This window comes from Oncorhynchus tshawytscha, unplaced genomic scaffold (assembly GCF_018296145.1).
Source record: "Oncorhynchus tshawytscha isolate Ot180627B unplaced genomic scaffold, Otsh_v2.0 Un_scaffold_1341_pilon_pilon, whole genome shotgun sequence".
Lineage (NCBI taxonomy): Eukaryota > Metazoa > Chordata > Actinopteri > Salmoniformes > Salmonidae > Oncorhynchus > Oncorhynchus tshawytscha.
The window spans coordinates 1,044,437-1,072,343 of record NW_024609828.1 but is presented as its reverse complement, the minus strand read 5'-3'; the positions used below and the strand labels follow the sequence as shown (position 1 = coordinate 1,072,343).

General features: G+C 41.6%; 1 protein-coding gene across 3 annotated transcripts; it reads left to right on the top strand.

The window, feature by feature from the left end:
• Positions 1-746: 746 nt before the first annotated feature.
• On the top strand, positions 747-22,166 carry LOC112259064 (serine/threonine-protein kinase/endoribonuclease IRE1). 3 transcript variants are annotated; one of them, XM_042319188.1, is made up of 13 exons: positions 747-896; positions 7,065-7,118; positions 7,536-7,784; positions 10,235-10,297; positions 10,828-10,909; positions 11,034-11,238; positions 12,038-12,140; positions 12,498-12,691; positions 14,038-14,185; positions 19,325-19,452; positions 19,664-19,787; positions 20,075-20,145; positions 20,931-22,166. In XM_042319188.1, the coding sequence occupies exons 2-13, from the start codon at positions 7,100-7,102 to the stop codon at positions 21,075-21,077; spliced, it is 1,533 nt and encodes a 510-aa protein (XP_042175122.1). In that variant the 5' UTR covers positions 747-896; positions 7,065-7,099; the 3' UTR covers positions 21,078-22,166. The 3 variants fall into 3 exon arrangements, with proteins under 3 accessions (XP_042175122.1, XP_024289599.2, XP_024289601.2); XM_024433831.2 differs by having other exon boundaries at positions 748-896; positions 20,826-22,166; XM_024433833.2 differs by lacking the exon at positions 747-896 and adding an exon at positions 4,975-5,011 and having other exon boundaries at positions 20,826-22,166.
• The last annotated feature ends 5,741 nt before the right edge of the window (positions 22,167-27,907 follow it).

Genomic DNA, 27,907 nt, shown 5'->3' with positions numbered 1-27,907 from the left:
AATGTTGTATTTGGTGCATGTGACAAATAACATTTGATTTGATGTGTTGGGCACAAAATACTTGGCAAAGCAAGGGAGGAATTATTGTGTTGATGTTTTTGGAAGACTTAAGTTGATAATTGTCACGTGTGCTGCCTCTCCGGCCTCGAGGCCACCAGACTGCTCGTTATGGCACACATCTGTCACTATCATTACACGCATCAGCGCATTATGATTACTCACCTGGACTCCATCACCTCCTTGATTACCTGCCCTATCTATGTATGTCATTCCCTTTGGTTCCTTCCCCAGGTGTCATTGTTTCAGTTTCATGTCTGTGTGTTGTTCAAGGTTCTTATTTTGTTTTATTTATTGATTAAATCACTTACTCCCTGAACTTGCTTCCTGACTCTCAGTGCACATCGTTACACAATGGTAGTTTTGTGCAATGTTCCCTCAGTGAGCCTATTTGCTGTAAAGAGGTGTATATTTGTGTATAGGTGATGACTTGATAATTGATAAATCATGGGATGTGGCCATTGTGCCTTTTAAAATAAAATGGTGTTATGTATGTGAGCTCTGTGAGTGTAGACTTCTCTGAAATTGTTTTGCTTACTGCTGCAGATGCTGTTAGTGACAGCTTTTCTCTCTTGAATCAAGACTATTTGAGTGCCTGTCTTCCTGTGCAGGCGAGGACAGATGACAAAGGTGTTTGAAATATCAGGTTCTGTTTTTAAAGCAGGGCGTCACCCAAAGTGCATAACTCTTGTTTTCTACCAAACGAAACTTAAAGTGCCAAAAGATAAAGGAAGGGCAACTATTTGACAGCCATGTGATTTTCTTTATTCCACAGCTCTTATTCCACAGCTCTCACTCTTCATTTAAACACAGTGATACAGTGTTGCTTATTTGTTTAGGTGAGTTAACATTAATTACTCATGTATTTAGACAGATATTCCAAAGGGTGTTTGAACTGAACACTGGTAAAAGCATAATGTGTTTATCTTTTCTACTTTTATCGTGTCTCTGTTAGCGTTGTGCTGTACATCAGACACAAAGAAATGTGATCTGATTGTGTTTTTATTGCAGAACATCACCCAAAGTCTTGTTTGCTTGATCGCTGACACCCCAGAGCTGTGTTGAATACTCTAACCGTACCATGTGTGACGTTAATTGAGTATAAAGTATGCTTATGGGGTCATTGTATGGATATAATTAGTATGCCAAAAGTTCACGGATGTCGTTCTAAATTCGCAAAATATGAAATATACACGCAGAGTACACTATTTCCAAAGATGTTCTATCAGTGCTATTTCTGTACTTCAGGGCCATAATGCAATTCTTCAGGAAATGGGCGTGGCTTCACATCGTTTTCAAATTTTAAGAAAATGGCGAAAAATATGCAGCCGAAGTACGAGTACAGGCAGATACAAATGCATTGCTTTAACTAATTATGAGAAATGTAAAGAAAATGTTGAGTAATGTAAAAAAAAAAGTTACCTTACACGTTATGTTGGCTGACAATTTGTTAGCTATGCTGTCCTCACGAACCACACAACATATCATTACATCAGTATGTACCGGTATGTTAGCTAGCTACCTAACGTTAGTTGGCTACTTATACTTGCCAGTATATTAACTATAGGCTAACTAACTACCCAACGTTTATTGACTTGATTTTTCCCGTCATTCTTAGTTTAGCTAAATGGTATAGTCGTGCGTTCTCAATGGATATTCGTTCTGGCTATCTACTCCGATTCCAGAGCATCCGAGCGCAGAATAATGACTTTAGGAGCGCTCAACACCAGCTGAATATGGCCGGTGTCAGTAAATGTCGGCAAAAAAAAGCGTAATTAAATTGTTGCCAGAAGCACAGTTAGTCACTAACGCTCTGGATAACATGACAACTGCCTAACCAGCTCTGTTAGGGCGAGTAGTTGTTACTTTTATTTGTTATTTGTAGCCAAACTAGGTTACCTGGAGTAGCAGTTAGCCCAGTGATTAGAGCGTAACCGAAAGGTTGCAAGATCGAATCCCTTGGCTGACAAGGTAAACATTTCGTTCTGCCCCTGAACAAGGCAGTTAACCCACTGTTCATTGAAAATAAGAATTTGTTCTTAACTGACTTGCCTAGTTAAATAAAAAAATATACAAATAGAGTGGTCACTCTCATTTGTGTCTAGAAGTAGCTGGCCAATGTTAGCTTGGGTGCTTGACTGCCGTTGTATGGTCAGAAAGCTCAAATCAACCCTACTCCTCGCTGAGCATCCAGTGTTTGCTCCGAAAGCGAAACGCTCTGAATTTACGAGCGCACTCCAGATTACGTTTAAGAACACACAAAGTTGTAAAATGTCTAACTAGTAATTTGTTATGCTAACTAGTTAGCAAGAGGTTTCATAGCAACAGCATCAACTTCTGGTAGACTGGCGAAGAGCTAGTACACTCAACTGAAATGATACTGTTCGTTTACAGTATACTAAAATGAACTAATGGTATGTTAAATTTGTAGTATACAGTATGTTAGTATGGTTATTCGAACACATGGTTTGGCTACAAGTCATGATAGGATGATTACAATGTATTCACTTTACATTCCGGGTTATGGGCTTTAGTTTTTTTGTCCATTCTTTGATGGAGGAATTATATTTATTTTCTCTCATCTTATTTTCCTTAATGACGATCCAGTGAAACATGTTTTATTCAATCATATCAATTGTCAGTGAATGACAGATGAATAGGTATTTAATGTATTACAATTCTTAGCTGTAATAGTTTGTGGTAATATTTGATTTATTTTCTAAGTGGAATTAATTTACTTCAGGTGGGTATTTTGTAATATTCATACCACACCGATCAAAAATATAAACGCAACATGTAAAGTGTTGGTCCCATGTTTAATGAGCTGAAATAAAAAAGTCAGAGGGATTTCCCACATGCACAAAAAGCTGTTGCAATTGCGATTTGACTTGCGATTTAGAGCAAAACACTTGCGTGAACTGTTGGAATAATGGAAATAGTATGATTATTCTAATTCTATAGTTAGAATATATCAAATCAAATTTTATTTGTCACATTACATGGTTAGCAGATGTTAATGCGAGTGTAGCGAAATGCTTGTGCTTCTAGTTCCGACAATGCAGTAATAACCAACAAGTAATCTAGCTAACAATTCCAAAACTACTACCTTATAGACACAAGTTTAAGGGGATAAAGAATATGTACATAAAGATATATGAATGAGTGATGGTACAGAGCAGCATAGGCAAGATACAGTAGATGGTATTGAGTACAGTATATACATATGATATGAGATGAATAATGTAGGGTATGTAAACATTATATTAGGTAGCATTGTTTAAAGTGGCTAGTGATATATTTTACATTTCCCATCAATTCCCATTATTAAAGTGGCTGGAGTTGAGTCAGTGTGATGGTAGCAGCCACTCAATGTTAGTGATGGCTGTTTAACAGTCTGATGGCCTTGAGATAGAAGCTGTTTTTCAGTCTCTCGGTCCCAGCTTTGATGCACCTGTACTGACCTCGCCTTCTGGATGATAGCGGCGTGAACAGGCAGTGGCTCGGGTGGTTGTTGTCCTTGATGATCTTTATGGCCTTCCTGTGACATCGGGTGGTGTAGGTGTCCTGGAGGGCAGGTAGTTTGCCCCCGGTGATGCGTTGTGCAGACCTCACTACCCTCTGGAGAGCCTTACGGTTGTGGGCGGAGCAGTTGCCGTACCAGGCGGTGATACAGCCCGACAGGATGCTCTCGATTGTGCATCTGTAGAAGTTTGTGAGTGCTTTTGGTGACAAGCCGAATTTCTTCAGCCTCCTGAGGTTGAAGAGGCGCTGCTGCGCCTTCTTCACGACGCTGTCTGTGTGGGGGGACCAATTCAGTTTGTCTGTGATGTGTACGCCGAGGAACTTAAAACTTACTACCCTCTCCACTACTGTTGTTGCCTACCCTCACCACCTGGTGGCGGCCCGTCAGATAATCCAGTACCCAGTTGCACAGGGCGGGGTCAAGACCCAGGGTCTTGAGCTTAATGACGAGTTTGGAGGGTACTATGGTGTTAAATGCTGAGCTGTAATCGATGAACAGCATTCTTACTTACAGTTGAAGTTGGAAGTTTACATACACCTTAGCCAAATACATTTCAACTCAGTTTTGCCACAATTCCTGACATTTAATCCGAGTTGAAATTCCCTGTTTTAGGTCAGTTAGGATCGCCACTTTATTTTAAGAATGTAAAATGTCAGAATAATAGTTGAGAATGATTTATTTCAGCTTGTATTTCTTTCATCACATTCCCAGTGGGTCAGATGTTTACATACCCTCAATTAGTATTTGGTAGCATTGCTTTTAAATTGTTTAACTTGGGTTAAACGTTTCGGGTAGCCTTCCACAAGCTTCCCACAATAAATTTTTTCTTTTTCAGCAGTTGTGGCTGCTTTGTGTGATGTATTGTTGTCTCTAGCTTCTTGCCTCTTGTGCTGTTGTCTGTGCTCAATAATGTTTGTACCATGTTTTGTGCTGCTACCATGTTGTGTTGCTACCATGTTGTCATGTTGTGTTGCTACCATGCTGTGTTGTCATGTGTTACTGCCTTGCTATGTTGTCTTAGGTCTCTCTTTATGTAGTATTGTGTTGTCTCTCTTGTTGTGATGTGTGTTTTGTCCTATATTTATTTTAAATTTTTAATCCCAGGCCCCCGTCCCCACAGGAGACCTTTTACCATTTAGTAGGCCATCATTGTAAATAAGAATTTGTTATTAACTGACTTGTCTACTGTAGTTAAATAAAGGTAAAATCAATTAAAAAATATGTAAAAAATCCACAGATGATTTGCACACTACCCTCTCCCACCTGGACAAAAGGAACACCTATGTGAGAATACTATTCATTGACTACAGCTCAGCGTTCAACACCATTGTGCCCTCAAAGCTCATCACTAAGCTAAGGACCCTGGGACTAAACGACTCCCTCTGCAACTGGATCCTAGACTTCCTGACGGGCCGGCCGTAGGTGGTAAGGGTAGGTAACAACACATCTGCCACACTGATTCTGAACACAGGGGCCCCTCAGGGGTGCATGCTCAGTCCCCTTCTGTACTCTCTGTTCACCCATGACTGCATGGCCAAGCACTCCAACACCATCATTACGTTTGCCGACGACACTACGATGGTAGGCCCGATCACCGCCAACGATGAGACAGCCTATAGGGAGGAGGTCAGAGACCTGGCAGTGTGGTGCCAGGATAGCAAACTCTCTCTCAACGTGATCAAGACAAAGGAGATGATCGTGGACGACAGAAAAAGGAGGGCTGAGCACGCCCCCATTCTCATCGACAGGGCTGTAGTGGAGCAGGTTGAGAGCTTTAAGTTCCTTGGTGTCCACATCACCAACGAACTATCATGGTCCAAACACACCAAGACAGTCGTGAAGAGGTCACAACAAAACCTATTCCCCCTCAGGAGACTGACATTTTTTGGCATGGGTCCTTAGATTCTCAAAAAGTTTGACAGCTGCACCATCGAGAGCATCCCTGCATGGTATGTCAACTGCTCCACCTCCGACCACAAGGCACTACAGAAGATAGTCCGTACGACCCAGTACATCACTAGGGCCAAGCTTTTTGACATCCAGGACCTCTATACCAGGCGGTGTCAGAGGAAGGCCCTAAAAATTGCCAAGGACTCCAGCCACCCTAGTCACAGACTGTTCCTTCTGCTATCGCATGGCAAGAGAGACTGGAGCGCCAAGTCTAGGCCCAAAAGGCTTCTTAACAGCTTATATCCCCAAGCCATAAGACTCCTGAATAGCTAATCAAATGGTTACCCTACTGTAAACTATTTGCATTGACCCTTCCCCCTCACTCCCATTTTCACGCTGCTGCAACTCTCTGTTTATTGTCTAAGCATAGTCACTTTACCTTCATGTACATATTACCTCAATTACCTCGACTAACCTGTGCCGGCGTATGTGACATTCGGTGCATGTGACAAATAAAATTGGATTTGAAATTGGATTTGGATTTGATTTGAAATTTGATTTATCTGGTACCGTAAGTACCATCCCTTTATTCAATTCATGCTGTATACATTGTGTATTTTGCCCTTGCAAAATAGTCCCCTTCTTAAGCTTAGCAGATAGATTAACTCTTTCCAGAAACTGTAGTATTAAATAATGCTTTATTACCACCAGTTCGCAGGTACAGCATTAGAAACAGTAAAACTTAAATAATAGAAAGAAAACAACCATATAGAGGTTCATACATTTTGTGAAATAGCACAGTTACAAATAGATCAAACTGGATGGACAAGGCAAACTGCCCCTGAACAAGGCAGTTAACCCACTTTTTCTAGCAATCGTTGAAAATAAGAATTTGTTCTTAACTGACTTGCCTAGTAAAATAAAATAAAAACTAAACTCATTTTTCAACCACTCCACAAATTTATTTTCCCAAAATTTAAGCAAAGAACAGACCTTACCAGTGAGCAATTAACCTTAAAATGTTCTCAAACCAACTACAGGAGCCAGAACATTGTGATTTTGGCAAGGTTTATCAAACTTTTAGAATGGTCAAGGATATGTTTATATGTGAAATGGGATAGAATACCACTCTTATAGGACAGGATTAAACTGGATGTTTCATGGGTGTAGTTAGGAAGTTAGTTGCTTCAAGTAGGAGACCCTCATGAGGCCGTAAAACATGACTCAAACAGAAATCTGGAGACAAAAAGTAAACATTGTCGAGAGAAGACTAGTGAGAGGAAAGAGGAAGTGTAGAAAAATAATGACAGAAAGTTGCACACTTTAAATATGCTCCCAGCAATTAAATGGATAAACCCATAGGTTCACTCATTAACTTGTTGGAAGAATATAGAGTGCAACTTTCTTTAATCAGGACCTCTTTAAAGATTGGGTATGGTCAGCTCATGTTTGTTATAGGAAAAGGGAAGTGGACATAATGTGTGTAAAGTTTGGTTATCAGTTGTAGGGGATAGCCTATACCCTTTTTTCTGTCCTGGTGAAATGTTTAATGTATTGTTACTCACTCATTCTGTCTTTCTCTCTCCCTCTCCAGAACAAACTACTTCTCACCATTCTTAGTTTGCTGCCATGACATCAAAAGAGGATGGTAAATGTGATGTATTTGCTTTGGGATCAACTCAAAAATAATACTATTGATTTGTGCAAGTTGCAGACAACTGCTGTAGTTAACTTGCTGTATTTGTATATAATTTGTCTACCATGTTTTGTAGTTATAAAATAAAAAAGGCATCCTAAAAGATGCACATTGTGAGGAATGATAACAAATGACATTAAGGTAGCAAGAATCATACTGCTAGAGAGCATTAATACTACACCATTGATATTACATGGACAAATACTACAGTATGATGACAATTTGATGTGTGTGTCGAACCTGAGTGCAGACAATACTTCCCAGCTTCCTACATGTTTAGTCTTGTCCATTTAGGGCACATACACCAAGTGGGATTGTCTAATATTGTCTTGATAACTTGAACTCTTTCTTTTTTAACCTGACTACCAGCTGCTGAGTTTGTGGATAGACACAGGGCTGAGCTCATCCAGAGGGTTCGCAAGGTGATGCCCATAGCAGATGATCTGCTCAGAAGGGGCATGATCCAATATGAAATGTTTGCTAATATTTCAACTTCCAAGACCAACCCAGGCAAGATGAGAGAGGTGTACAAAGCATTGCAGTCAGGAGGGACACCACTTAAAGCAGCCTTCTATAGGATTCTGCTGAAAAATGAACGTCTTCTGATCATCAATCTGGGTAAAGTCCTCTCTTCCTCTTTGTGGTGCAGTTTGTAGGACTACTGTAGAATATGGCATTTTTACACATTTACCATTTGTCACACTCTTCCCCATTCTGTGGGCAAGAACATAGGCTACAGTCTGATGTTCGTTTAAATTAGGTCACGTAGAAATGTAACCCAGTCACAACTCAAAAATTAAATATGTAAGTCTCTGTAAGTGGTTATCATAACAGACAAAAGAGGCCGACCTTAACTGACCATTATACTCTCAATGTTAATGTCATTAGGCAGCAGAATTTCATTACCACCCAATTTTACCAGAGTACAGCATCCTCAGCAAGGTAGAGATAAGCAGTTGGAGATCAGGGTTAGGGTTAACCCTACCCTCACCCTAACTTCATCATGCCAGAAAACTTACTAGGACAACATAGTAACAGACAAGGCTTACTGGCCTATGAATAGAATTCCAAATGTTCCTGTCCTCTGGGGAAGGCAATCAATGTATTGAAAGGTAATGAAAGTGCTTTGAAAGTGTCTGTTTTGTCAAACAAAAGAAGCTGTCTGACCATAACTGATCCTTCAATTCTGAATGCATGCATTGTTCTCCATTTTACCCCATCAAAAGCTGATTCATTTCCTTACCTGCCAAGTTCCCTCTAGGTAATTAATACTTAGAATACTCAGTAAGACAAATGTTCTTGTGTAATATTCTGTAATACAGGGGTCTTCAAAATGTTCTTGCCCAGGGACCCACACCCAGGCAAATCGGCGACCCAGGGACCCCCCTTAAGTTTACAATTTTAATTTAGAAAATGAAGACAATGGCATGGACAAAATTATTAACAGCCAACAAAAGCTTCATGTAGCCATCAATGAGCTTGCTGCTCATTTCTACTGCAATTTGGCCCACTCTTCAGAAGCAAACTGCTCTAATTCTTCAATGTTGGAGTGGTGGCCTCCACCAACTGCTGTTTTTCGATCTTGCCGTGTGGATGTGATTCAGATCTGGACTCTTCACTGGCCACCCCAGAACAGTTCAGTGTTTCTTCTGGAACCCTTCCAGGGTGGTTTTTATGTGTGTTTGGGGTTGTTGTCTTGCTGGAAGACCCACAACATTCAACAGAGACACAGTGTTTAGACACTGGGTTGAACATTGCAAAACAGCTTGATAATCTGCTGATTTTATGATTTCTTGCACATGTTCAAGGCCCCCAGTACCAGAAGCAGCAAAGTAACCATACAGCATTATTGGACCTCACTCATACATAATTCATTCATTGTCGGGAAAGTGGTATTTTCTTTGAATGCTTCATTTGGTTGTTGGTAACCAGAGGAAGACCCCACTGCTGAAGGAGAAAACAACACCATCCCCACAATCAAAGATGGAGGAGGTTTGATAATGCTGTGGGGTTGCTTTTCTGCCTCCGGTGCTGGGGCCATTGAACGTGTGCAATGCATCATGAAATCAGCAGATTATCAGGTGTTTTGGAGTCCGATGTTCAACCCAGTGTCCAAAAACGCCTCTAAAACATACATCAAAAAGCACCCAGGAATGGTTAGGAAGAGATGCTGGACTGTTCTGAAGTAGCCAACGAAGAGTCCAGATCTGTAAACTCATGGCAAAATCTGAAAATAGCAGTTGGTGGAGGGCATGCACCCCTCAAACATTGAAGAATTAGAGCAGTTTGCTGCTGAAAAGTTGCACAAATTGTCAGTAGAAAGGTGCAGAAAGCTCATTGATGGCTGCAAGAAGCATTTGTCTGCAGTTATATGGGTCAAGCTCCAGGATTTAGTTTTATATTATTTTAACATCCTCACATTATAATTGGAAGAGGAAGTGTAAACTCTAACATAGCCTATTAGATAGAAAGGTAACTCCAAACACATTTCCTCAAGTAGCAACTGTTTAGCTGGTTGAACAAAGGTTAGCCACGTGTTGGCAATAATGAATGTCCAAGTCAAAAAAAATACTTGTGGGCGCTTTTTCAAAGCCTATGTCAGATGCTTTGTTGAATATTAGGAGTTGAGAAATAAAGTTGACATGATAAGAAATACCATATTTACCTCTTTTATGTTGTAGTCATGCAATGTACGTTTAGTTTATTATGTTATTACTAGCAATATTGATTTTTAAAAATCCACTTTAAAAAAAAATATATTTGTGAACCACCTGCAGTACATGCGTGGACACCTAGGGGGGTGCAGACCCCAGTTTGAAGACCCCATGTAATATATAGACACGCCCTTTATAATGTAATAATTCAATGGGACATATCAGATTATCCATTCGTTGTGACATCTTCAGCCAGGTCTTGTATTGTAGTGTTTTATATCTTTAAAATATATTTTATACGGTATATCTGACATTGTGCTGGTATGATAGTTCTCAATGACATGATGTTGTGCATTATATACAGTCAGGTCCATAATTATTATCACCCTTGATATGTATGATATCCTATTTTAGGTCCTGCATTACCTCCTGCCTCCAATATATTTCCTGGGACAGGAGGAAAACCTGCTGCACTTGGTGAGCTATCAACCATGACATGTTTGTTAAAACCTAAAGTTCCAATTTGGTTCCCAATTTACATGAGCATGTATGCAACATACATCCAATCATTTCAACACTCCTTACAGAATATGTTAAAGGCAAGACAGCAATAGGTGCAATGCTCCCAATTATGCTAATACAATGTGTCATTTTAGCTAGAGAACTTTCTGCAATGTGGGAAATGTAAAACTTGTAGTGTATTTGAGGTTTAAAAAGGCTTCTGAAGTTTGTAAATTCCACTTAGAAATTTCAGTCTTGATTGTCCCGAAAAATCTATCAACCCCTACACAAATGTCCACAAATGAATTATAATCCACATAATCATTTACATTTCCTGTTGCTGCATGATTATTTTCCTGCTGTAGCAAACTGGCTCAAATTTAAATCCTACATATGTATACTTCTCATAAGCCTTTGATTTAACAGATAAGGTTCTGTGTCTTGACAATAAAGGTACAGTAGGGTGGTATTTTCTGTCTGAACACAGCGTTTTCCTTTCGATACAGCATCAGACGAGGAATCGGTTGGAAAGATCAGATACTACACCAAAAACCCTCTTGGAAAAGGTGCCGATGGAATTGTGTTCAGGTAAACCAGCTTAAACGTTATTGTGGAAATGTGTTTGTAACCCAAATCCCCTCTTTGCAGCAAAAATGTCTTTACGATCGGTTCATTGACTAAATGTTTATCTTTCTCTACCTCTATCCTCCAGGGGTTACTTCCATTGTGATGATGTCAACAAGCGTCCTGCGGCAGTGAAGAGAATTGAACTAGCAAAACAAAGCAATGCTGATCGAGAGGTCGCTTTGCTTTTTCAATTGGACGACAATCCCCATGTCGTCCGCTACTTCTGCACTGAGAAGGACGGGCAATTCCTATACATTGCCATCGAGCTGTGTGCCGTCTCTTTAGATAAGGTCTAAGTCAATGACTCACTATTTTATTCTCTGACTTATCCAAGGGGATAAAACTTGATTATTATAACAGTCTCACATCATGATTATCTGTGTTAGAATATACAGTATACTGAACAAAAATATAAATGCAACATACGACAATTTCAAAGATTTTACTGAGTTACAGTTCATATAAGAAAATCAGTTAATTGACATAAATTCATTAGACCCTAATCTATGGATTTTACGACTGGGAATACAGATATGCATCTGTTAGTCAAAGATACCTTAAAAAGGGTAGGAACGTGGATCAGAAAACCAGTCAGTATCTGGTGTGACCACCATTTGCCTCATGCACTGCAACACAGGCTGTGGATTGTGGGCCGTGGAATGTTGTACCAGTCCTCTTCAATGGCTGTGCGAAGTTGCTGGACACTCCCTCAAAAGTTGAGACATCTGTGGCATTGTGTTTGTGTAAGACAACTGCACATTTTAGAGTGGCCTTTTATTGTCCCCTGCACAACGTGCACCTCTGTAATGATCATGCTGTTTAATCAGCTTATTGATATGCCACACCTGTCAGTTGGATGGATTATCTTGGCAAAGGAGAAATTATCACTAATGGATGTATACAAATTTGTGCACAAAATTTGAGAGAAATACAACTTTTGTGTGTGTAACATTTTTATTTATTTTTTTCAGCTCATGGAACATAGGCCCAACACTTTACATGTTGCGTTTATATTTTTGTTCAGTGTACATTCCAAGGTTAGAATGCTTGGGGTTCATCAGCGCACTAATACTTGGGTGTCTCTTCCAGTGTTTTACTAAAGAAAATCCTTTTGACCTTCGTGGACTGAACCCAGTGATGCTGCTGCAGCAGACCATGATAGGACTGGAACACCTGCACTCTCACAACATAGGTTCTAATGACATTTTAATTGAACCTTTATTTAACTAGGCAAGCCAGTTAAGAAACCACTTGGCCAAACCCTAACCCGGATGACGCTGGGCCAAGTGAGCGCCGCCCCATGGGTCTCCCAATCACGGCCGGGTGTGATACAGCCTGGAATCTAACCAGGGTCTGTAGTGACACCCATAGCACTGAGATGCAGTACCTTAGACCGCTGCACGCCTCAGGAGCCCAGTATATACTGTAGACTGTAGATAATCCTAATGAAGTTACAGTATTGATGACTTTTCCTTATATTATCATTGATCAGATCTATGATCTTCCCGCAACTCCAGTAGACTGATTCATCCTGATCTTTTCTCCCCAGTCCACCGTGATGTGAAGCCCCACAACATCCTGTTGAAAGACCATTCTGACTCAGTCACGGTCAAGATCTCAGACTTTGGGATGAGTAAGCAGTTAGCGGACGGCAGACAAAGCTACAGCATGAGGTCTGGAGCCCTTGGCACCATGGGCTGGAATGCCCCAGAGGTCCTGGATGACAGCAGGAAAGTAAACCCTGTGAGTGGCTCCTGATCTTTACACTGGACCAGAGAACTGTTCAAGTCATTACAGATTCAGAGATAATCCAGAAAGAAATGTGATGAAATAGGCTAATTGGGATTTCCTTACAGGAGTTAAACAGGATTGTCCCATTGCTCAAAGGAACAGTTCACCCTAAAATCAAAGCTCTTCTGTTGTGGAGATCAAGCTACAGTATATTACACGTACATAAGAAAGATAGGCACCATCTACACATCCATGGTGTGGGATGTAGACTATGCTCGACATTAGACAATAACCCCTTTAATCCAAAATGTTTATGCCAGTAAAGTATACCATTAAAAATGATGGAACCAGGAAGTTTCTGTACGATTTTATGATTGCCAATAGATCATTTGTTCATTCGACATGGTGGGATCTTTTTGTGTCTGTAAAATGAATTATGCGAGAAATGGCAGTGGAAACAGCTTCATAAGCAAATATTGATATAATAACCATCATACTGAAGTAAACTTGGAGTCACGTGATGATATATTCTGTGGTCCTCCCACTGCTACTTCGGAAACCAAGCCGTTTATTAGGCTACACATGAAATAAATTATGAACTTGACAGGAGTGTGATTTTTAAAATATTTTTTACCTTTATTTAACTAGGCAAGTCAGTAAAGACACATTGTTATTTACGATGACGGCCAAGGAACAGTGGGTTAACTGCCGACCGATTTTTACCTTGTCAGCTCGGGAATTCAATCTAGCAACCTTTCGGTTACTTGCCCAACGCTCTAAACAGTGCTGCCACCAAAAAGTGAAAGGTGATGAGCTTGATGCTCCTTTCCAATAAATATCGAGGGTCTTATTCTGGGGACATGATGATCGATGTTTGACTTCCATTTGACAAAAATATTCTCGCTCTTATCCATCATAATCTCATCATGTCGACTAGCCTACTACTACTACTGTATCTGCTAGCTAGAGAGCAGATATAGAGTAGGCACATTTCTATTGAATTCAACCGTTTTTGTGACAAAACTATGAGTAGAATTGAAAATGCAAAGGAAACATTTTTGAGTTTGATTCCGTACATGACAAAAAAGGAAATGTGTGAACTACGTCATGACGCACTGATCGTTATCCTTAACAAGTCCGGTTGGTGGGAACACACTACAGGCAGGAAAATGCAAATGTTTCTTTATGTAGATTTTAGAATATTTGCATGAAAATCTGTCACCAATTGGATGGAAACCTAACTATAGTCTGACAAATTTGTGAACTATTCTTTAAGGTTGCCTGTAGATTAGAACTAGTAATGATTGTGGTACTGTTCTGAAACAACTATTATTAAAGACACTCCTCTTCCTCTACAGACCAGTGCTGTGGACATCTTCTCTGCCGGCTGTGTGTTTTACTATGTGTTGACAGGAGGCAAACATCCCTTTGGAAAACCCTATCGGCAGACTGCTAATATCATGGATGGCAAATACAACCTTAACGGATTACAGAAAGACAAACATGGTAAGGTTAGTGTACAACTGAAAGGTTGTGTTAGCACAGGGGAACCCAAGAGCAGACTCAGACCGGGAAACAGGGATGAATGAACCAAGATATTTATTCTAAAACAGGGAGAGATGAAGTGCAGATCCAGGGAAGCTCGAATGAGTTGTAGGAAACCAGATGTAGAGGCTGAGGTTGGACTGAGCTGGGTTGGGACAGGGTAAACAGGTCTGGAGGGGAATCCAAGGGAGTGAGGGTGAGTTGTAGGAAACCAGATGTAGAGGCTGAGGTTGGAGTGAGCTGGGTTGGGACAGGGTAAACAGGTCTGGAGGGGAATCCAAGGGAGTGAGGGTAAATTGAATGCAGACAGAGTAGCACGGTGGTGAGATATGGAACAGGAGACAGGAACCAGAGTCAGAGCAGCAAAACTGCAGTAAGAGGAGAAACAGCGTCAGGCATGGAAACAGGCACAACAGGATCTTAAATAATAACAAATAGCTAGAAGCATGACTGACTGAACAGAGATTACAATCTGGCAGAGTGGAAGTGGCAGGACTGAGTATTTGTAGAGTTCTTGATTATGGAACGGGTCGCAGCTGGTAAGGAGCCGCTCTGGCTCCAGCACACGTGTCTCCAACCACACAATCACACACAAACAGAGAGGGAGGGGAGAGAGAGAGAGTCTACTGTAGCAGTGGCTGCAGGTCAAGGAGACACCGGATGTCCACTAGGGGGTGTGGCAGAGGCAGATGTGACAGGTTGTTTCTGAAATGATCATCAGAGTACTAATTAATTTAAAGTAAAGGAAAATTGTCATTTCTTTGCAGTGGCATCATGTAGCCTAACTTTGAAAATGAACTATAAAGAAAATGTAGGCTATTTTCTAATGGTGGTTGTGGGTTTTTAAATGGCATATTGTTGATAAATATATGACCTGAAACATTGTGCCTTCTCACTTATGATTAACCAAAACTAGTATTGTTCTCATTCCTGTAAATGGCCCATGTAAATGTGGGATCATAATTTGAGCTAGTTTGCTACAGCAGGAAAATAATCTTGCAGCAACAGGAAATATGAATTGTTATTTAGTTTATACTTAATTAACATTTTTGTAGGGATTAATACATTTTTTGTTAGGGCAAATCAATTCAGAAATTTCAAAGTGGAATTTACACATTTTAGAAGACTTTTTAACCACATACACTACAAGTTTGCATTTCCTGTCAAGCAGGAAAATTCTCAACAACAAAAGAGTATTCAAATTAAGATCCTACATCTGTAGACACCAAGCCAGAATTTGACCCTATGGAATAGTGATCTCAAATGTTGTCTTTGAGAGAGGCCTGATAAAATGTTATAATAAGCACTGCCATTGATTGCTTTGTCATCATCTTTGTCTCAACTCAAATTCTGTGTCTTTCTTCATTATAATCATCACATTGGTTCAGATGAAATACCCACGGGGCACAAACTGGTTAAATCAACGTTGTTTGAATGTAATTTGCCAACGTATTGGGATGTAGAATCTATGTGTAAAATACATTGGATTTGCAAAAAGTCAAAAACGTAAACTGTTGTTTTGAGGGTGAAAATTCAACCACAGGATTATGTCATCGTGGTAACCAATGTTCAACATAGACAAACCTTATATAAAATATGTTGAATTTGTTCCATTGAAACAATGTTAGATCCAGGGTTGCAAACGGAGGGTATATTACTGGAAACTTTTAAAGTTTACTAGTAAACTACCAGAATCTACCAGAATATTTAATTTATCTTTATATATTTTTTACACACTTATTTATTTTACTACAGTATGTGAATATGTATTTGTTGTCAGTGTTTTGGCATCAAACTGGTGGCAGTTCGAGAAAATCATTAATAGTTGGATGAGTTTCAGAGGTAATTGAAAATAATGCCATTGTTGATAAGATAATTTTTTCATTCCTGTGGCTATTTTCTCTTGAAAAATAATGGTCTATCTACTAGAAACTCAAAGAGAATATGGACACAGAAATATAAAATGAATACTATATATGAATATATTTTTCAAAAAAGTAGTTAAAGTATAAATTACCAAAGTTACATAGATTGACATAGATTTTTTGTTAATTACCAAAAGTACTGAAAATTCCAGTAACTTTGGTAAAGGACTGATATCTTTGCAACCCTAGTCAGATCTTCAACATTATATACACTATCAGTAAATAACTATAGGCTGGGCAGCACCTCCTACCGGGGAATAGATCTATCTACAGCTATCCCTTTGATCTCCCATCCAGGGTTTTGACCAAGCCCAGTCCTGCTTAATAGTCAGTTACCAATGTGCTATCGTGAGAAGGATTGCTGAGAGATCTCCACTTAAAACCTAAATAGATTCACTGTTGCTATCGAAGTAATTCCAAAGTGTAGGTTTAACAGAGCAAATTAAAGGTAAACATACTTTATCAATCATATATCATCCATGATGCTATTTAGGCCTATACACCAAGTCATCAACAGCTATTGTTTATATTTAGCCCAGGATTCAACTAAAAATAGACAATACATATAGGCCTAGGGTTTCAAACTTTAGTTAATTTCAAATTTAATCTACAAATGAATAATGAAATCAAAGTTTATTTAAAGTGGCAATATGTAACTTTTTGGGCGACCCAACCAAATTCACATAGAAATGTGAGTTATAGATCCATCATTCTACTTGAAAGCAAGTCTAAGTAGCAGTAGAGCTGTTCTATGTGCTCTATTTCTATACTTCCTGCTCTTATGTTTTGTTTTTGCGTCTTCTACTTTGGATTTGTAAACCAGTTTCAAACAGTTGAGACAACAATGTTTTTGGTTATGGTAATTATACTTCACAGCATTTTATATGGATTCTCTACACCCCTCAAACTGAACTCTGGACCTCGAAGCCAGTCCCACTGCGTTTTTTCATTGTTCCCCTCTAATCAAGTTCTGATTTAGACCTGGGACACCAGGTGGGTGCCATTAATTATCAGGTAGAACAGAAAACCAGCAGGCTCCGGACTTCGTAGGGAAAGAGTTGAATAACCTGCTCTACACTATACTAGCTTATTTTGTAACATAAATTGAAAGTAGGCAGACTATTCGAGTTTTAACAACCAGGAAATGACAGAGCGATTTCTGCATAGTGCACCTTTAAAGTGCATTTAAAGGTTGATCTGATTTGATTTTGTCCTATTTCTGTAACTTAGATATTTGGAGACGCACATCCAACATCTAAATTATTAATTTGTACACAAACTGGAATTAAAGCCAGTCTAAGCCAGACTAAGTCAGTGGCACAGATGGAACTATCTAAGCAGAAGATAATCTCCTTCAAATGAAGAGCTTATTTCCAAAATGCTACAACTACCAATTTTTCACATTTGTGTTTTTTCTTCACAAATTATTGCTTATGGGTACCTTCATGTGTGTGTAAAATGTTACTGTTTTTATTCATAGATTTGTATGATGTGTATGAAAATGTTGTTTTTTTGCTAAACTATTTATGTCCATTATTTAGCTGAAATGGATATTTGACTGTGATTTGTGGTTGTTTCACCTAGTTATCTTAAGATGAATGCACTAAGTAAATCACTCTGGATAAGAGCATCTGCTAAATGACTGAAATGTTCATGTAAATGTTTGACATACAGATATTACTATATTGAATAATACAAAAAAAGTTTTAATATTGATGTCACAAAAGTATAATTTGTACATTTCTTTAGTAAACAATTAGTTATTTGTTACATTTGCATGTGTAAAACCTAGCAGTACAAATTATTTATCTTTTGAGTGAGACAGATATATAGCATTTAGCAAAACAACTCAAATGAAACCATCAAGTGATAGATTTTAGCAAACATGTCTGTCATTGAACAACCCCATGCCATGATTAAATTGTGAAAAAAAACACACCAATCTCTTTCAGAATTTCTTTAAACAATTAAAGCTAATTTACCAAACTTTCTGAAAATGGATAGTGTTATAAATAAATAGTGTTTTAGAATGAAACTCTTCAAATGTTGATATTTGGTTGCGTTGTAAACCAAACACAATTCAAAATTACTTTTGTAATATAGCCTTAGCCTAAAGTTATCTTGCAAACTATTGTAACAGTATTTATTCAACCTTAAAATGAGTAACACATCCATGGCCACATGTTGATGTAACTGTAATAAATATCTTCCTATGTAATCTGCGCAGATTTTCAAAATGGCATTGATCACTTGCACCATTTACTTTTAATATAATCAACTGAATCCAGTTCATTTGATTGTGCTATTAGATGAAGCACAGTAATAACACATTAAGTAGTTGTATAAATAAACACTATCTGACATTCACATTTTAACTTTGTTTTAAATGTTTGAAAGTGCAGTGATAACACATTTAGGTAACAACAAACCAAAAATTGACATTCTTTTCCCATTGTAATTTGGTTGTGCTTTTACAGTAGATGGTTCAAAGCATAGTGATAACAACAAACTTTCAACAACTGTTGGCTGTCTTTTTAGTGGGTAAATATACTGTAGGTTATATTCTCATTGATCAAAATCTCCACCAAATATTACCCAGTTGTCCACTTTCATATGATGTGGTGTGTCCAGTGTGGGTAATTTCATATGACGTGGTGTGCCCAGTGTGGGTACTTTCATATCACGTGGTGTGCCCAGTGTGGGTAATTTCATATGACGTGGTGTGTCCAGTGTGGGTACTTTCATATGACGTGGTGTGTCCAGTGTGGGTACTTTCATATGACGTGGTGTGTCCTTTCATATGGTGTGGGTACTTTCATATGACGTGGTGTGTCCGGTGTGGGTACTTTCATATGACGTGGTGTGTCCGGTGTGGGTACTTTCATATGACGTGGTGTGTCCGGTGTGGGTACTTTCATATGACGTGGTGTGTCCAGTGTGGGTACTTTCATATGACGTGGTGTGTCCGGTGTGGGTACTTTCATATGACGTGGTGTGTCCAGTTGGGTACTTTCATATGATGTGGTGTGTCCAGTGTGGGTACTTTCATATGACGTGGTGGTGTGTCCAGTGTGGGTACTTTCATCACCATGTTTTTGAATGAACAAAGTGCCTTGGCCTTGAACCTGCCCATGGTTACTGTGTCTGTGTGTGTGTTTGGTCTTATCTTTCCCAGAGGACATCGTGGCCACAGACCTGATAGAACAGATGCTGAGCATGGAGCCCCAGAGGAGGCCTTCTGCTGAGAGCGTGCTCAAACACCCCTTCTTCTGGAACCTGGAGAAACAACTGATGTTCTTCCAGGTCACTATTAAGTATAATCAATGCATAGCTAATGTCAGTTAGCTAGATTACAATATTATTTAATTCTACTAGGGAAAAATGTAACTGCAACAACAGAAACAATGGGTATTATATCAATAGAATATATAGCAATAGTGGAGTCCATTGAGCATACAGCAAGAGGGTGGTAAACGAGATGTTGGATTAATTAAAGTACTGTCTTCCCCTGTAGGACGTGAGTGACAGAATTGTAAATGAGACATCGGATGGTCCAATCATACAGCAGCTAGAGTCAGGGGGACAGGAAGTGGTGAGGAATAACTGGATGGAACACATCACAGCAGTTCTGCAGAAAGGTTAGTGACTGGTCTGAGATCAGCGTTTGAACAGCAACACTTTGCAGCCTGTAAAGCCATTTTCTATTACAGTATATTTCTAGTAACATTAACATCCAGATCAGAGGTGTCATGAATGACATGACTACATTTGCAGGATGAGTTTATTGCTGGACCAGACAACAGCAACATCTCTGTTTTGTTGTTGTATTATATTACACTAATGACAAACTTTCTTGATATCAGAATTCTGTATCTTAATAGAATTGTTGTTGTTTGTTTACTGGCTGTGTTTCCTCCTTCTGCAGATTTAGAAATACGTAAAGGAGCATATGAAGAGGGCTCTGTTAAAAGTCTTCTACGTGCCATAAGAAACAAGGTGTGTTCTGCCCAAATACAATTGCCATACTATATTAAAATACACAAATGATTGGCCTCCCGGGTGATGCAGTGGTTAAGGGCGCTGTACTGCAGCGCCAGCTGTGCCATCAGAGACTCTGGGTTCGCGCCCAGGCTCTGTCGTAACCGGCCGCAACCGGGAGGTCCATGGGGCAACGCACAATTGGCCCAGCATCGTCTGGGTTAGGGAGGGCTTGGTCGGTAGGGATGTCCTTGTCTCATTGTGCACCAGCGACTCGTGTGGCGGGCCGGGCACAGTGCACGCTAACCAAGGTTGTGCATGGTGTTTCCTCCAACACATTGGTGCGGCTGGTTTCCGGGTTGGATGGCGCTGTGTTAAGAAGCAGTGCGGCTGGTTGGGTTGTGTATCGGAAGACGCATGACTTTCAACCTTCGTCTCTCCCGAGCCCGTACGATGAGACAAGATAGTAGCTACTACAACAATTGGATACCATGAAACTGAGGAGAAAAAGGGGTAGAAAATACACAAATGAAGCATGTTGGTATATTTGCAAAACATTATTTAATTAGTCAAAAACATGAGAGGATGCAGGCACCTACTACCCCCATAAACCTGTTAAATGTAGTATTTATGTAAATCTGACACAAGAAACTAAGTGTGTAAATGACATTTTATAAGCAACATGTTGTTTCTCATAGAAACACCATTACCATGATTCTCCTAAGGAGGTCCAGGAGACTCTGGGCTCCATCCCTGATGACTTTGTCTCCTACTTCACCTCCCGCTTCCCCCACCTGCTGCAGCACACCTTCCTCGCCGTGCGTTCCTTTGCTGAGGAGCTGACTTTACAACACTACTACCTCGAGTCCAACACGAAACTTAGACGGCAGGAGAGAACACACCCAGAGCCTGACGTGACGACAACCAAGCCAACAACTAAAAAAATGTGACCATAGTGTGAAGTCAGGCGCTCCGCTGAGAAGTACTCCATCCCACACCAGCAAACCTCCAATCTATATATTATATTCCAAATCACGTAAAAAATGTATCTGATGATTTATGCATACGTACATTGGATGGTGCCCTCATTGATTATGTCTCCAACTAATCAATATCTAGGCATCTGGATTGATGATAGTCTGTCCTTCAAAAAGAATGTTGATGAGTTCGTTAAAGGTGCAATATGCAGAAATCACTCTGCCATTCCTGGTTTCTTAAATTGCAATAGTTTGCCTAATTTCAGTTTGTGACAAAACAAGTAATATACTGTATAGTGTAGAGAATCATTGCACCATCTAAACTGTGGTGAAATATCTCTTCAATAGTAAGAATATTGTATTTCCAGGTGTTTGAAGCTGGTGTACAAAACTGAATGTAAAAGGAGTAAAAATGAAACTAAAGAACGGGAAGCATATAAATAGTGCACATAGAACATCTACAGCTTGTTAGACTTGCTGTCAATGGGAATGACAGATCGATAATTCACATTTCTATGTGAATTTGGTCAGGTCGCCCAAAAAGTTACATATTGCAGGTTTAAAACGTGAAGGTAGTCTGAAATGTGTATGATTATCTTGTATTCTTTGTTTATTGAAGAGGGTTCTGTTCATTTCCTGGTCTGAGAATTGATGGGCAAGCAGTGGTGCGTTCGACTGCATAGTTATTGAATGGGACAAGTAATGGGGTAGTAGCTTATCCCGGGGGATGTACATGTTTATATCCCAGGTTGTATTCATGCTTAAAGCAGGGGAAGCCCCTTTATTGATATGTGTGCATGTATACTGTATGTTCAAGTATGTTTATGATCTGAAGACATTTATATTGTAATTCATGTCTTTTGAATGTTGATTGAGTGTGTGAAATGCCTTGTTTTTATTGGTTAAATGCATTATGGGTAGGGGTATAAGAACCCTGTATTCTCATGGATTTAGAGACAGACAGGGTAAGGTCTATTTATTTGATTGTGTAAATAATTGTACAGTTTGCCGGCTCTTTATCCTCACTTTGCAAATAAAAGCCTCACTGAGCAGGAAAAATCAGTCCTGTATTGTTGTTGCCTCACTGTTAAAATCCTACCACAGGGTGTTTCTCACACTATCCCAGAGAACTTGGCCAAACACCTGATAGAATAGATGCTGATTATAGAGCCCAAGTGGAGGCCTTCTACTGAGAGCGTGCTCAAACACCCCTTCTGGAGCCTGGAGAAACAACTGATGTTCTTCCAGGTCACGATCAAGTATAATTGGTCACCTTTAGTTATAATAGAAAATCAAGTCATTTTATTCCCTGAAGAAATTTTACCAACAATAACTACAATGGGGATACAGTAAATAGAGCTACAAGAGGCAATACTGTAGCCCTCTTTCTCGATGACTGGAATCTCTTTCTGGAGTCTGTTTGGCCTTGAGTCATTAATTAGAGCATTATGCATACCATGTTTGCCAAATCATTTATTTAGTTATTTTATGGCCATCTGAAATTGTGGGCTCCCTTAGCTATATACAGCAAGAAGGTAATAAAGGAGATCTTTGAGGAATTAAGCCATGTTTTCCCCTGTAGGATGTGAGTGACTGGATTGATCCATAGTCAAAGCTGAAGGAGTTGTATGATGCCATCATCAATCAGCTGGAGTCAGAGGCAGAAACAGTGGTCAAGAGGACCTGGATGGAACACATCACTGAGGATCTTCCTGGAAGGTGGTGTCTGAGGACCAGTATTTGAACATCAACAGACTGTGAGGCCTTAATATAATTGAAGTACTGTGTACAGTATCACAGCCACTTTAGCCTGGTCCAACTCAAGAGCACCATGACTGGCATGACAATGATTGTCAGAGGTGTTGGCTAAAACAGATCTGGACCAGGTTACAGCAACATCTCCTTTCTTGGTGGAATCACAAAATGATTGCCTCTCGTGACGACATAATTCTGGATCAATTCTTGCTATACTGTAGATGTACCGGTAGTTATCATTGTTTTCTTACTGGCTGTCGCTCCTCCCTCTGCAGATCATGAAAAACGCAAAGGAGCATATAAAGAGGACTCTGTTGTAAGTCTCCTACGGGCCATAAGAAACAAGGTAAGTGTGTTCTGTCTCTTGGCAATGAATTACATCATACCTATTGATTGGTATTGTATTATTCTAGTAGTTGTATATTATCAAAATAAAATAAAATGTTACTGGTCTCGTACACATTTTGCAGATGTTATCGCAGGTGCAGTGAAATGCTTAGGGAAAGATCCACATTTACATAATGGGTACCTGGAGGAAACTGGAGGAGGGTCATGCTTTTTCAATTTCAAACCCTTGGGGGAAGGTTTAGTATTTTTAACTCTAGTCCAGGGGAGAGTCTTGTCATTTGTAATTGATGAAATATCAATATTTCTCAGTGTTTTAGAACGAGTTGTTTATCAGGCGATATATCACTGTGTGCCTGATGCCGCCCCTCATCTCTGATTCTCCACTGGGTGTGCAATATCAAGTGTGCCTATAGGCTATTTAGTGTGGTTTCAATCAAATGATCCATAGCCTATAGGCTATTTAGTGTGGTTTCAATCAAATGATCCACAGCCTATAGGCTACAAAGTGCATGCTTGGAGAAGCACAGAGCAAAGTTATATTCCTATGATAGCTGCTGGGATGGTGTAATTGAAACTTGACGGCATTACACACTACAATGGATATTCCAACCCTGAGCACGGGTTGGCTCTGCTCTTACTGATCAAACACTTGTTGTTTGCTGCCTAACCAATCGTGCCGCTGTGTAGGCCTACAGCGGCAGTTCAGTGGGAGTCAAAAGCTTCTTCAGAATTGGTTTTTGTTAATTAGACCTAGTCCCCAAAACAAATTGTGTATGTGGACTAGCTTATAGCCTATGTTCTATTCAGTTTGAGAAGGAGAGAGTGAATATGAGAAGGAGGACCAGAGGTCAACTTTGATAGCTTGCTAATACTATAATTGATTTTTATTCAAAACAATATGTTTCTTGCCCATGATGTAGGCCAATTTATCAGACTCATTGACATCACAATAAGCCAGATTCGAGTAACTTACATTGTGGTGCTGAAACTTGAAGCAGCGGCACAATCAATCAGAAATGGACAGCTCATGGTGCTGAAAATAGGCAAATTCGAGTAGGCATTCATTTAAACTGTCTTCATTTGAATTAGACTTTACTAACAACAATAGGGCTTTATGTTGAAGCCTATTTCTCTTCCTATTTAAGAAATAAGAGGTAGGCCTACCTGTTTGAAAGACAAAATTAAGCTATAGGCTGCTCTATCCATAGATTTGTCAGTCAATTCCTCCACCCACCATGCACTGTTTAAATAGCATATTTATGTGTCAGTGAAGAGCTGTGAGGTTAAACCAAGACTGGAATTGAGGGGGTATGAGATGGTATGCCATAGGCCTATTTTTTATCAAAGAAAATGTCAAAAAGCACAGGCTTACCTCTTGTTAGTTAAAGATTTTGAAGACAATACAAAGGATCTGATTTAATAAAGTGATCTATAACACGCTTAGGTCCATGATTTTTTTATGCTAGAAACAAGCTCTAAAATACCAGAGAAAGATGTGACTGGGGATATCATTGTTATGTTTCTTTGACATTGAGGCAGAGCTACAACCTTCAATAGCCGAGGAGAGAAAAAATGTACTTTGCTTGGGAAATAATCTAATTCTGTCACTATCAATTGATTAACCTATTCAGATTTAATTATTTACACACAGGAACAGTTTCATTGCAAACTAGACACAATAATAGGAAGGTGGTCTTAATGTTTTGTGCACTGTGTATATAATTGTCACGCCCTGGTCAAAGTATTTTGTGTTTATCTTTATGTATTTGGTCAGGCCAGGGTGTGGCATGGGGTTTTTGTAATTGTGGTGTGTTTGTCTTGGGGTTTTGGTGGTGGTATTGGGATTGTAGCTTAGTGGGTTGTCTAGCAAAGTCTATGGCTGTCTGGAGTGGTTCTCAATCAGAGGCAGGTGCTTATCGTTGTCTCTGATTGGGAACCATATTTAGGCAGCCATATTCTTTGAGTTTGTTGGGTGATTGTCCTTAGTGTCTTACTTGTACTCTCTGTTAGTTTGCACTAGATAGGCTGTTTTCGGTTTTCATTACGTTTAGTGTTTAGTCGTGTTTAGTGTTTAGTCGTGTTTAGTGTTTAGTCGTGTTTACGTTTTTGTTTAATAAATATGGATCGTAATCGACACGCTGCAGTTTGGTCCGACTCTCCTTCATCACCACTAGAAAACCGTTACAGAATCACCCACCACCAACGGACCAAGCGGCGTGTCAACAGGCAGGAGAAGCCGAAAAAGGAGATGCTAAATAAGGATTTCTGGACATGGGAGGAAATCCTCGACGGGAGAGGACCCTGGGCTAAACCAGGGGAGTGTAGCCGCCCAAAGGTGCAACAGGAGAAGCGAAAGGAGGACGTTATGGACAGCAATGGCATGGAGTATACGACGTGGGAAGAGATCGACAGGTGGGCGGCCGACCCAGAGAGAGTGCAGGAGCCCGCATGGGATTCGCTTGAGCAGTGCGAAGAAGGCTATAGGCGAATGGAGTCGAAAAGGAAAACACGGCGGCGCAGAGCGAAGCCCGAGAGTCAGCCCCAAAAATTTATTGGGGGGGGGGCTTACAGGGAGTATGGCTATGCCAGGTAGGAGACCTGCGCAAACTCCCTGTGCTTACCGGGGGGCTGGAGAGACCGGGCAGGCACCGTGTTATGCTGTGGAGCGCACGGTGTCTCCAGTGCGGGTGCACAGCCCGGTTCGGTATATTCCAGCTCCGCGTATCGGCCGGGCTAGATTGAGCGTCGAGCCAAATGCCATGAAGCCGGCTCTACGCATCTGGTCCCCAGTGCGTCTCCTTGGGCCGGCTTACATGACACCAGCCTTGCGCTCGGTGTCTCCGGTTCGCCTGCATAGCCCAGTGCAGGCTATTCCACCTCGCCGCACTGGCAGGGCAACCGGGAGCATTCAACCAGGTAAGGTTGGGCAGGCTCGGTGCTCAAGAGCTCCAGTGCGCCTGCACGGTCCGGTCTATCCAGTACCACCTCCACACCCCTGCCCTCCGGTAGCAGCTCCCCGCACCAGGCTTCCTGTGCGTGTCCTCGATCCAGTACCACCAGTTCCAGCACCATGCACCAGGCCTTCAGTGTGCCTCGCCTGTTCAGCGCAGCCAGCGCTTTTCTCCTCTCCTGCGCTGCTGGAGTCTCCCGCCTGTTTAGCGCAGCCAGAGCCTTCCTCCTCTACAGCGCTGCCGGAGCCTCCCGCCTGTTTAGCGCAGCCAGAGCCTTTCTCCTCTCCTACGCTGCCGGAGTCTCCCGCCTGTTCAGCGCAGCCAGAGCTGCCAGCATGCATGGAGCAGCCAGAGCCGTCAGTCCGCATAGAGCAGCCAGAGCTGTCAGTCCGCATAGAGCAGCCAGAGCTGTCAGTCCGCATAGAGCAGCCAGAGCTGTCAGTCCGCATGGAGCAGCCAGAGCTGTCAGTCTGCAAGGAGCAGCCAGAGCTGCCAGTCTGCATGGAGCAGCCAGAGCTGCCAGTCTGCATGGAGCAGCCAGAGCTGTCAGTCTGCATGGAGCAGCCAGAGCTGTCAGTCTGCATGGAGCAGCCAGAGCTGCCAGTCTGCATGGAGCAGCCAGAGCTGTCAGTCTGCATGGAGCAGCCAGAGCTGTCAGTCTGCATGGAGCAGCCAGAGCTGTCAGTCTGCATGGAGCTGCCAGTCTGCAAGGAGCAGCCAGAGCTGTCAGTCTGCATGGAGCAGCCAGAGCTGTCAGTCTGCATGGAGCAGCCAGAGCTGCCAGTCTGCATGAAGCAGCCAGTCTGCATGGAGCAGCCAGAGCTGTCAGTCTGCATGGAGCAGCCAGAGCTGCCAGTCTGCATGGAGCAGCCAGAGCTGCCAGTCTGCATGAAGCAGCCAGAGCTGCCAGTCTGCATGAAGCAGCCAGAGATGTCAGTCTGCATGGAGCAGCCAGAGCTGCCAGTCTGCATGGAGCTGCCAGTCTGCAAGGAGCAGCCAGAGCTGTCAGTCTACATGAAGCAGCCAGTGCTGTCAGTCTGCAAGGAGCTGTCAGTCTGCAAGGAGCTGTCAGTCTGCAGTCTGCAGGAGATGTCAGTCTGCAAGGAGCTGTCAGTCTGCAAGGAGCCGCCAGTCTGCCCAGCGCCGCCAGTGCCGCCAGTCTGCCCAGCGCCGCCAGTGCCGCCAGTCTGCCCAGCGCCGCCAGTGCTCCCAGTCTGCCCAGCGTCAGTCTGCCCAGCATCGCCAGTCTGCCCAGCGTCACCAGTCTGCCCAGCGTCGCCAGTCTGCCCAGCATCGCCAGTCTGCCCAGCACCGCCAGCGTCGCCAGTCTGCCCAGCGTCGCCAGTCTGCCCAGCGTCGCCAGTCTGCCCAGCACCGCCAGTCTGCCCAGCGCCGCCAGTCTGCCCAGCGCCGCCAGTCTGCCCAGCGCCGCCAGTCTGCCCAGCGCCGCCAGTCTGCCCAGCGTCGCCAGTCTCAGGATCAGTTAGATCCGCCAGTCAGCGAGGATTCGCCAGTCTGCCAGGATCCACCAGTCAGCCAGGATCCACCAGTCTTCCAGGATCCGCCAGAAGTGCCAGTCGGCCAGGATCTGCCAGTCGGCCAGGATCTGCCAGTCGGCCAGGATCTGCCAGTCAGCCAGACTCTTCCAGATCTGCCAGTCAGCCAGGATCTTCCAGATCTGCCAGTCAGCCAGGATCTGCCAGTCAGCCAGGATCTGCCAGTCAGCCAGGATCTGCTGAAACCACCAGC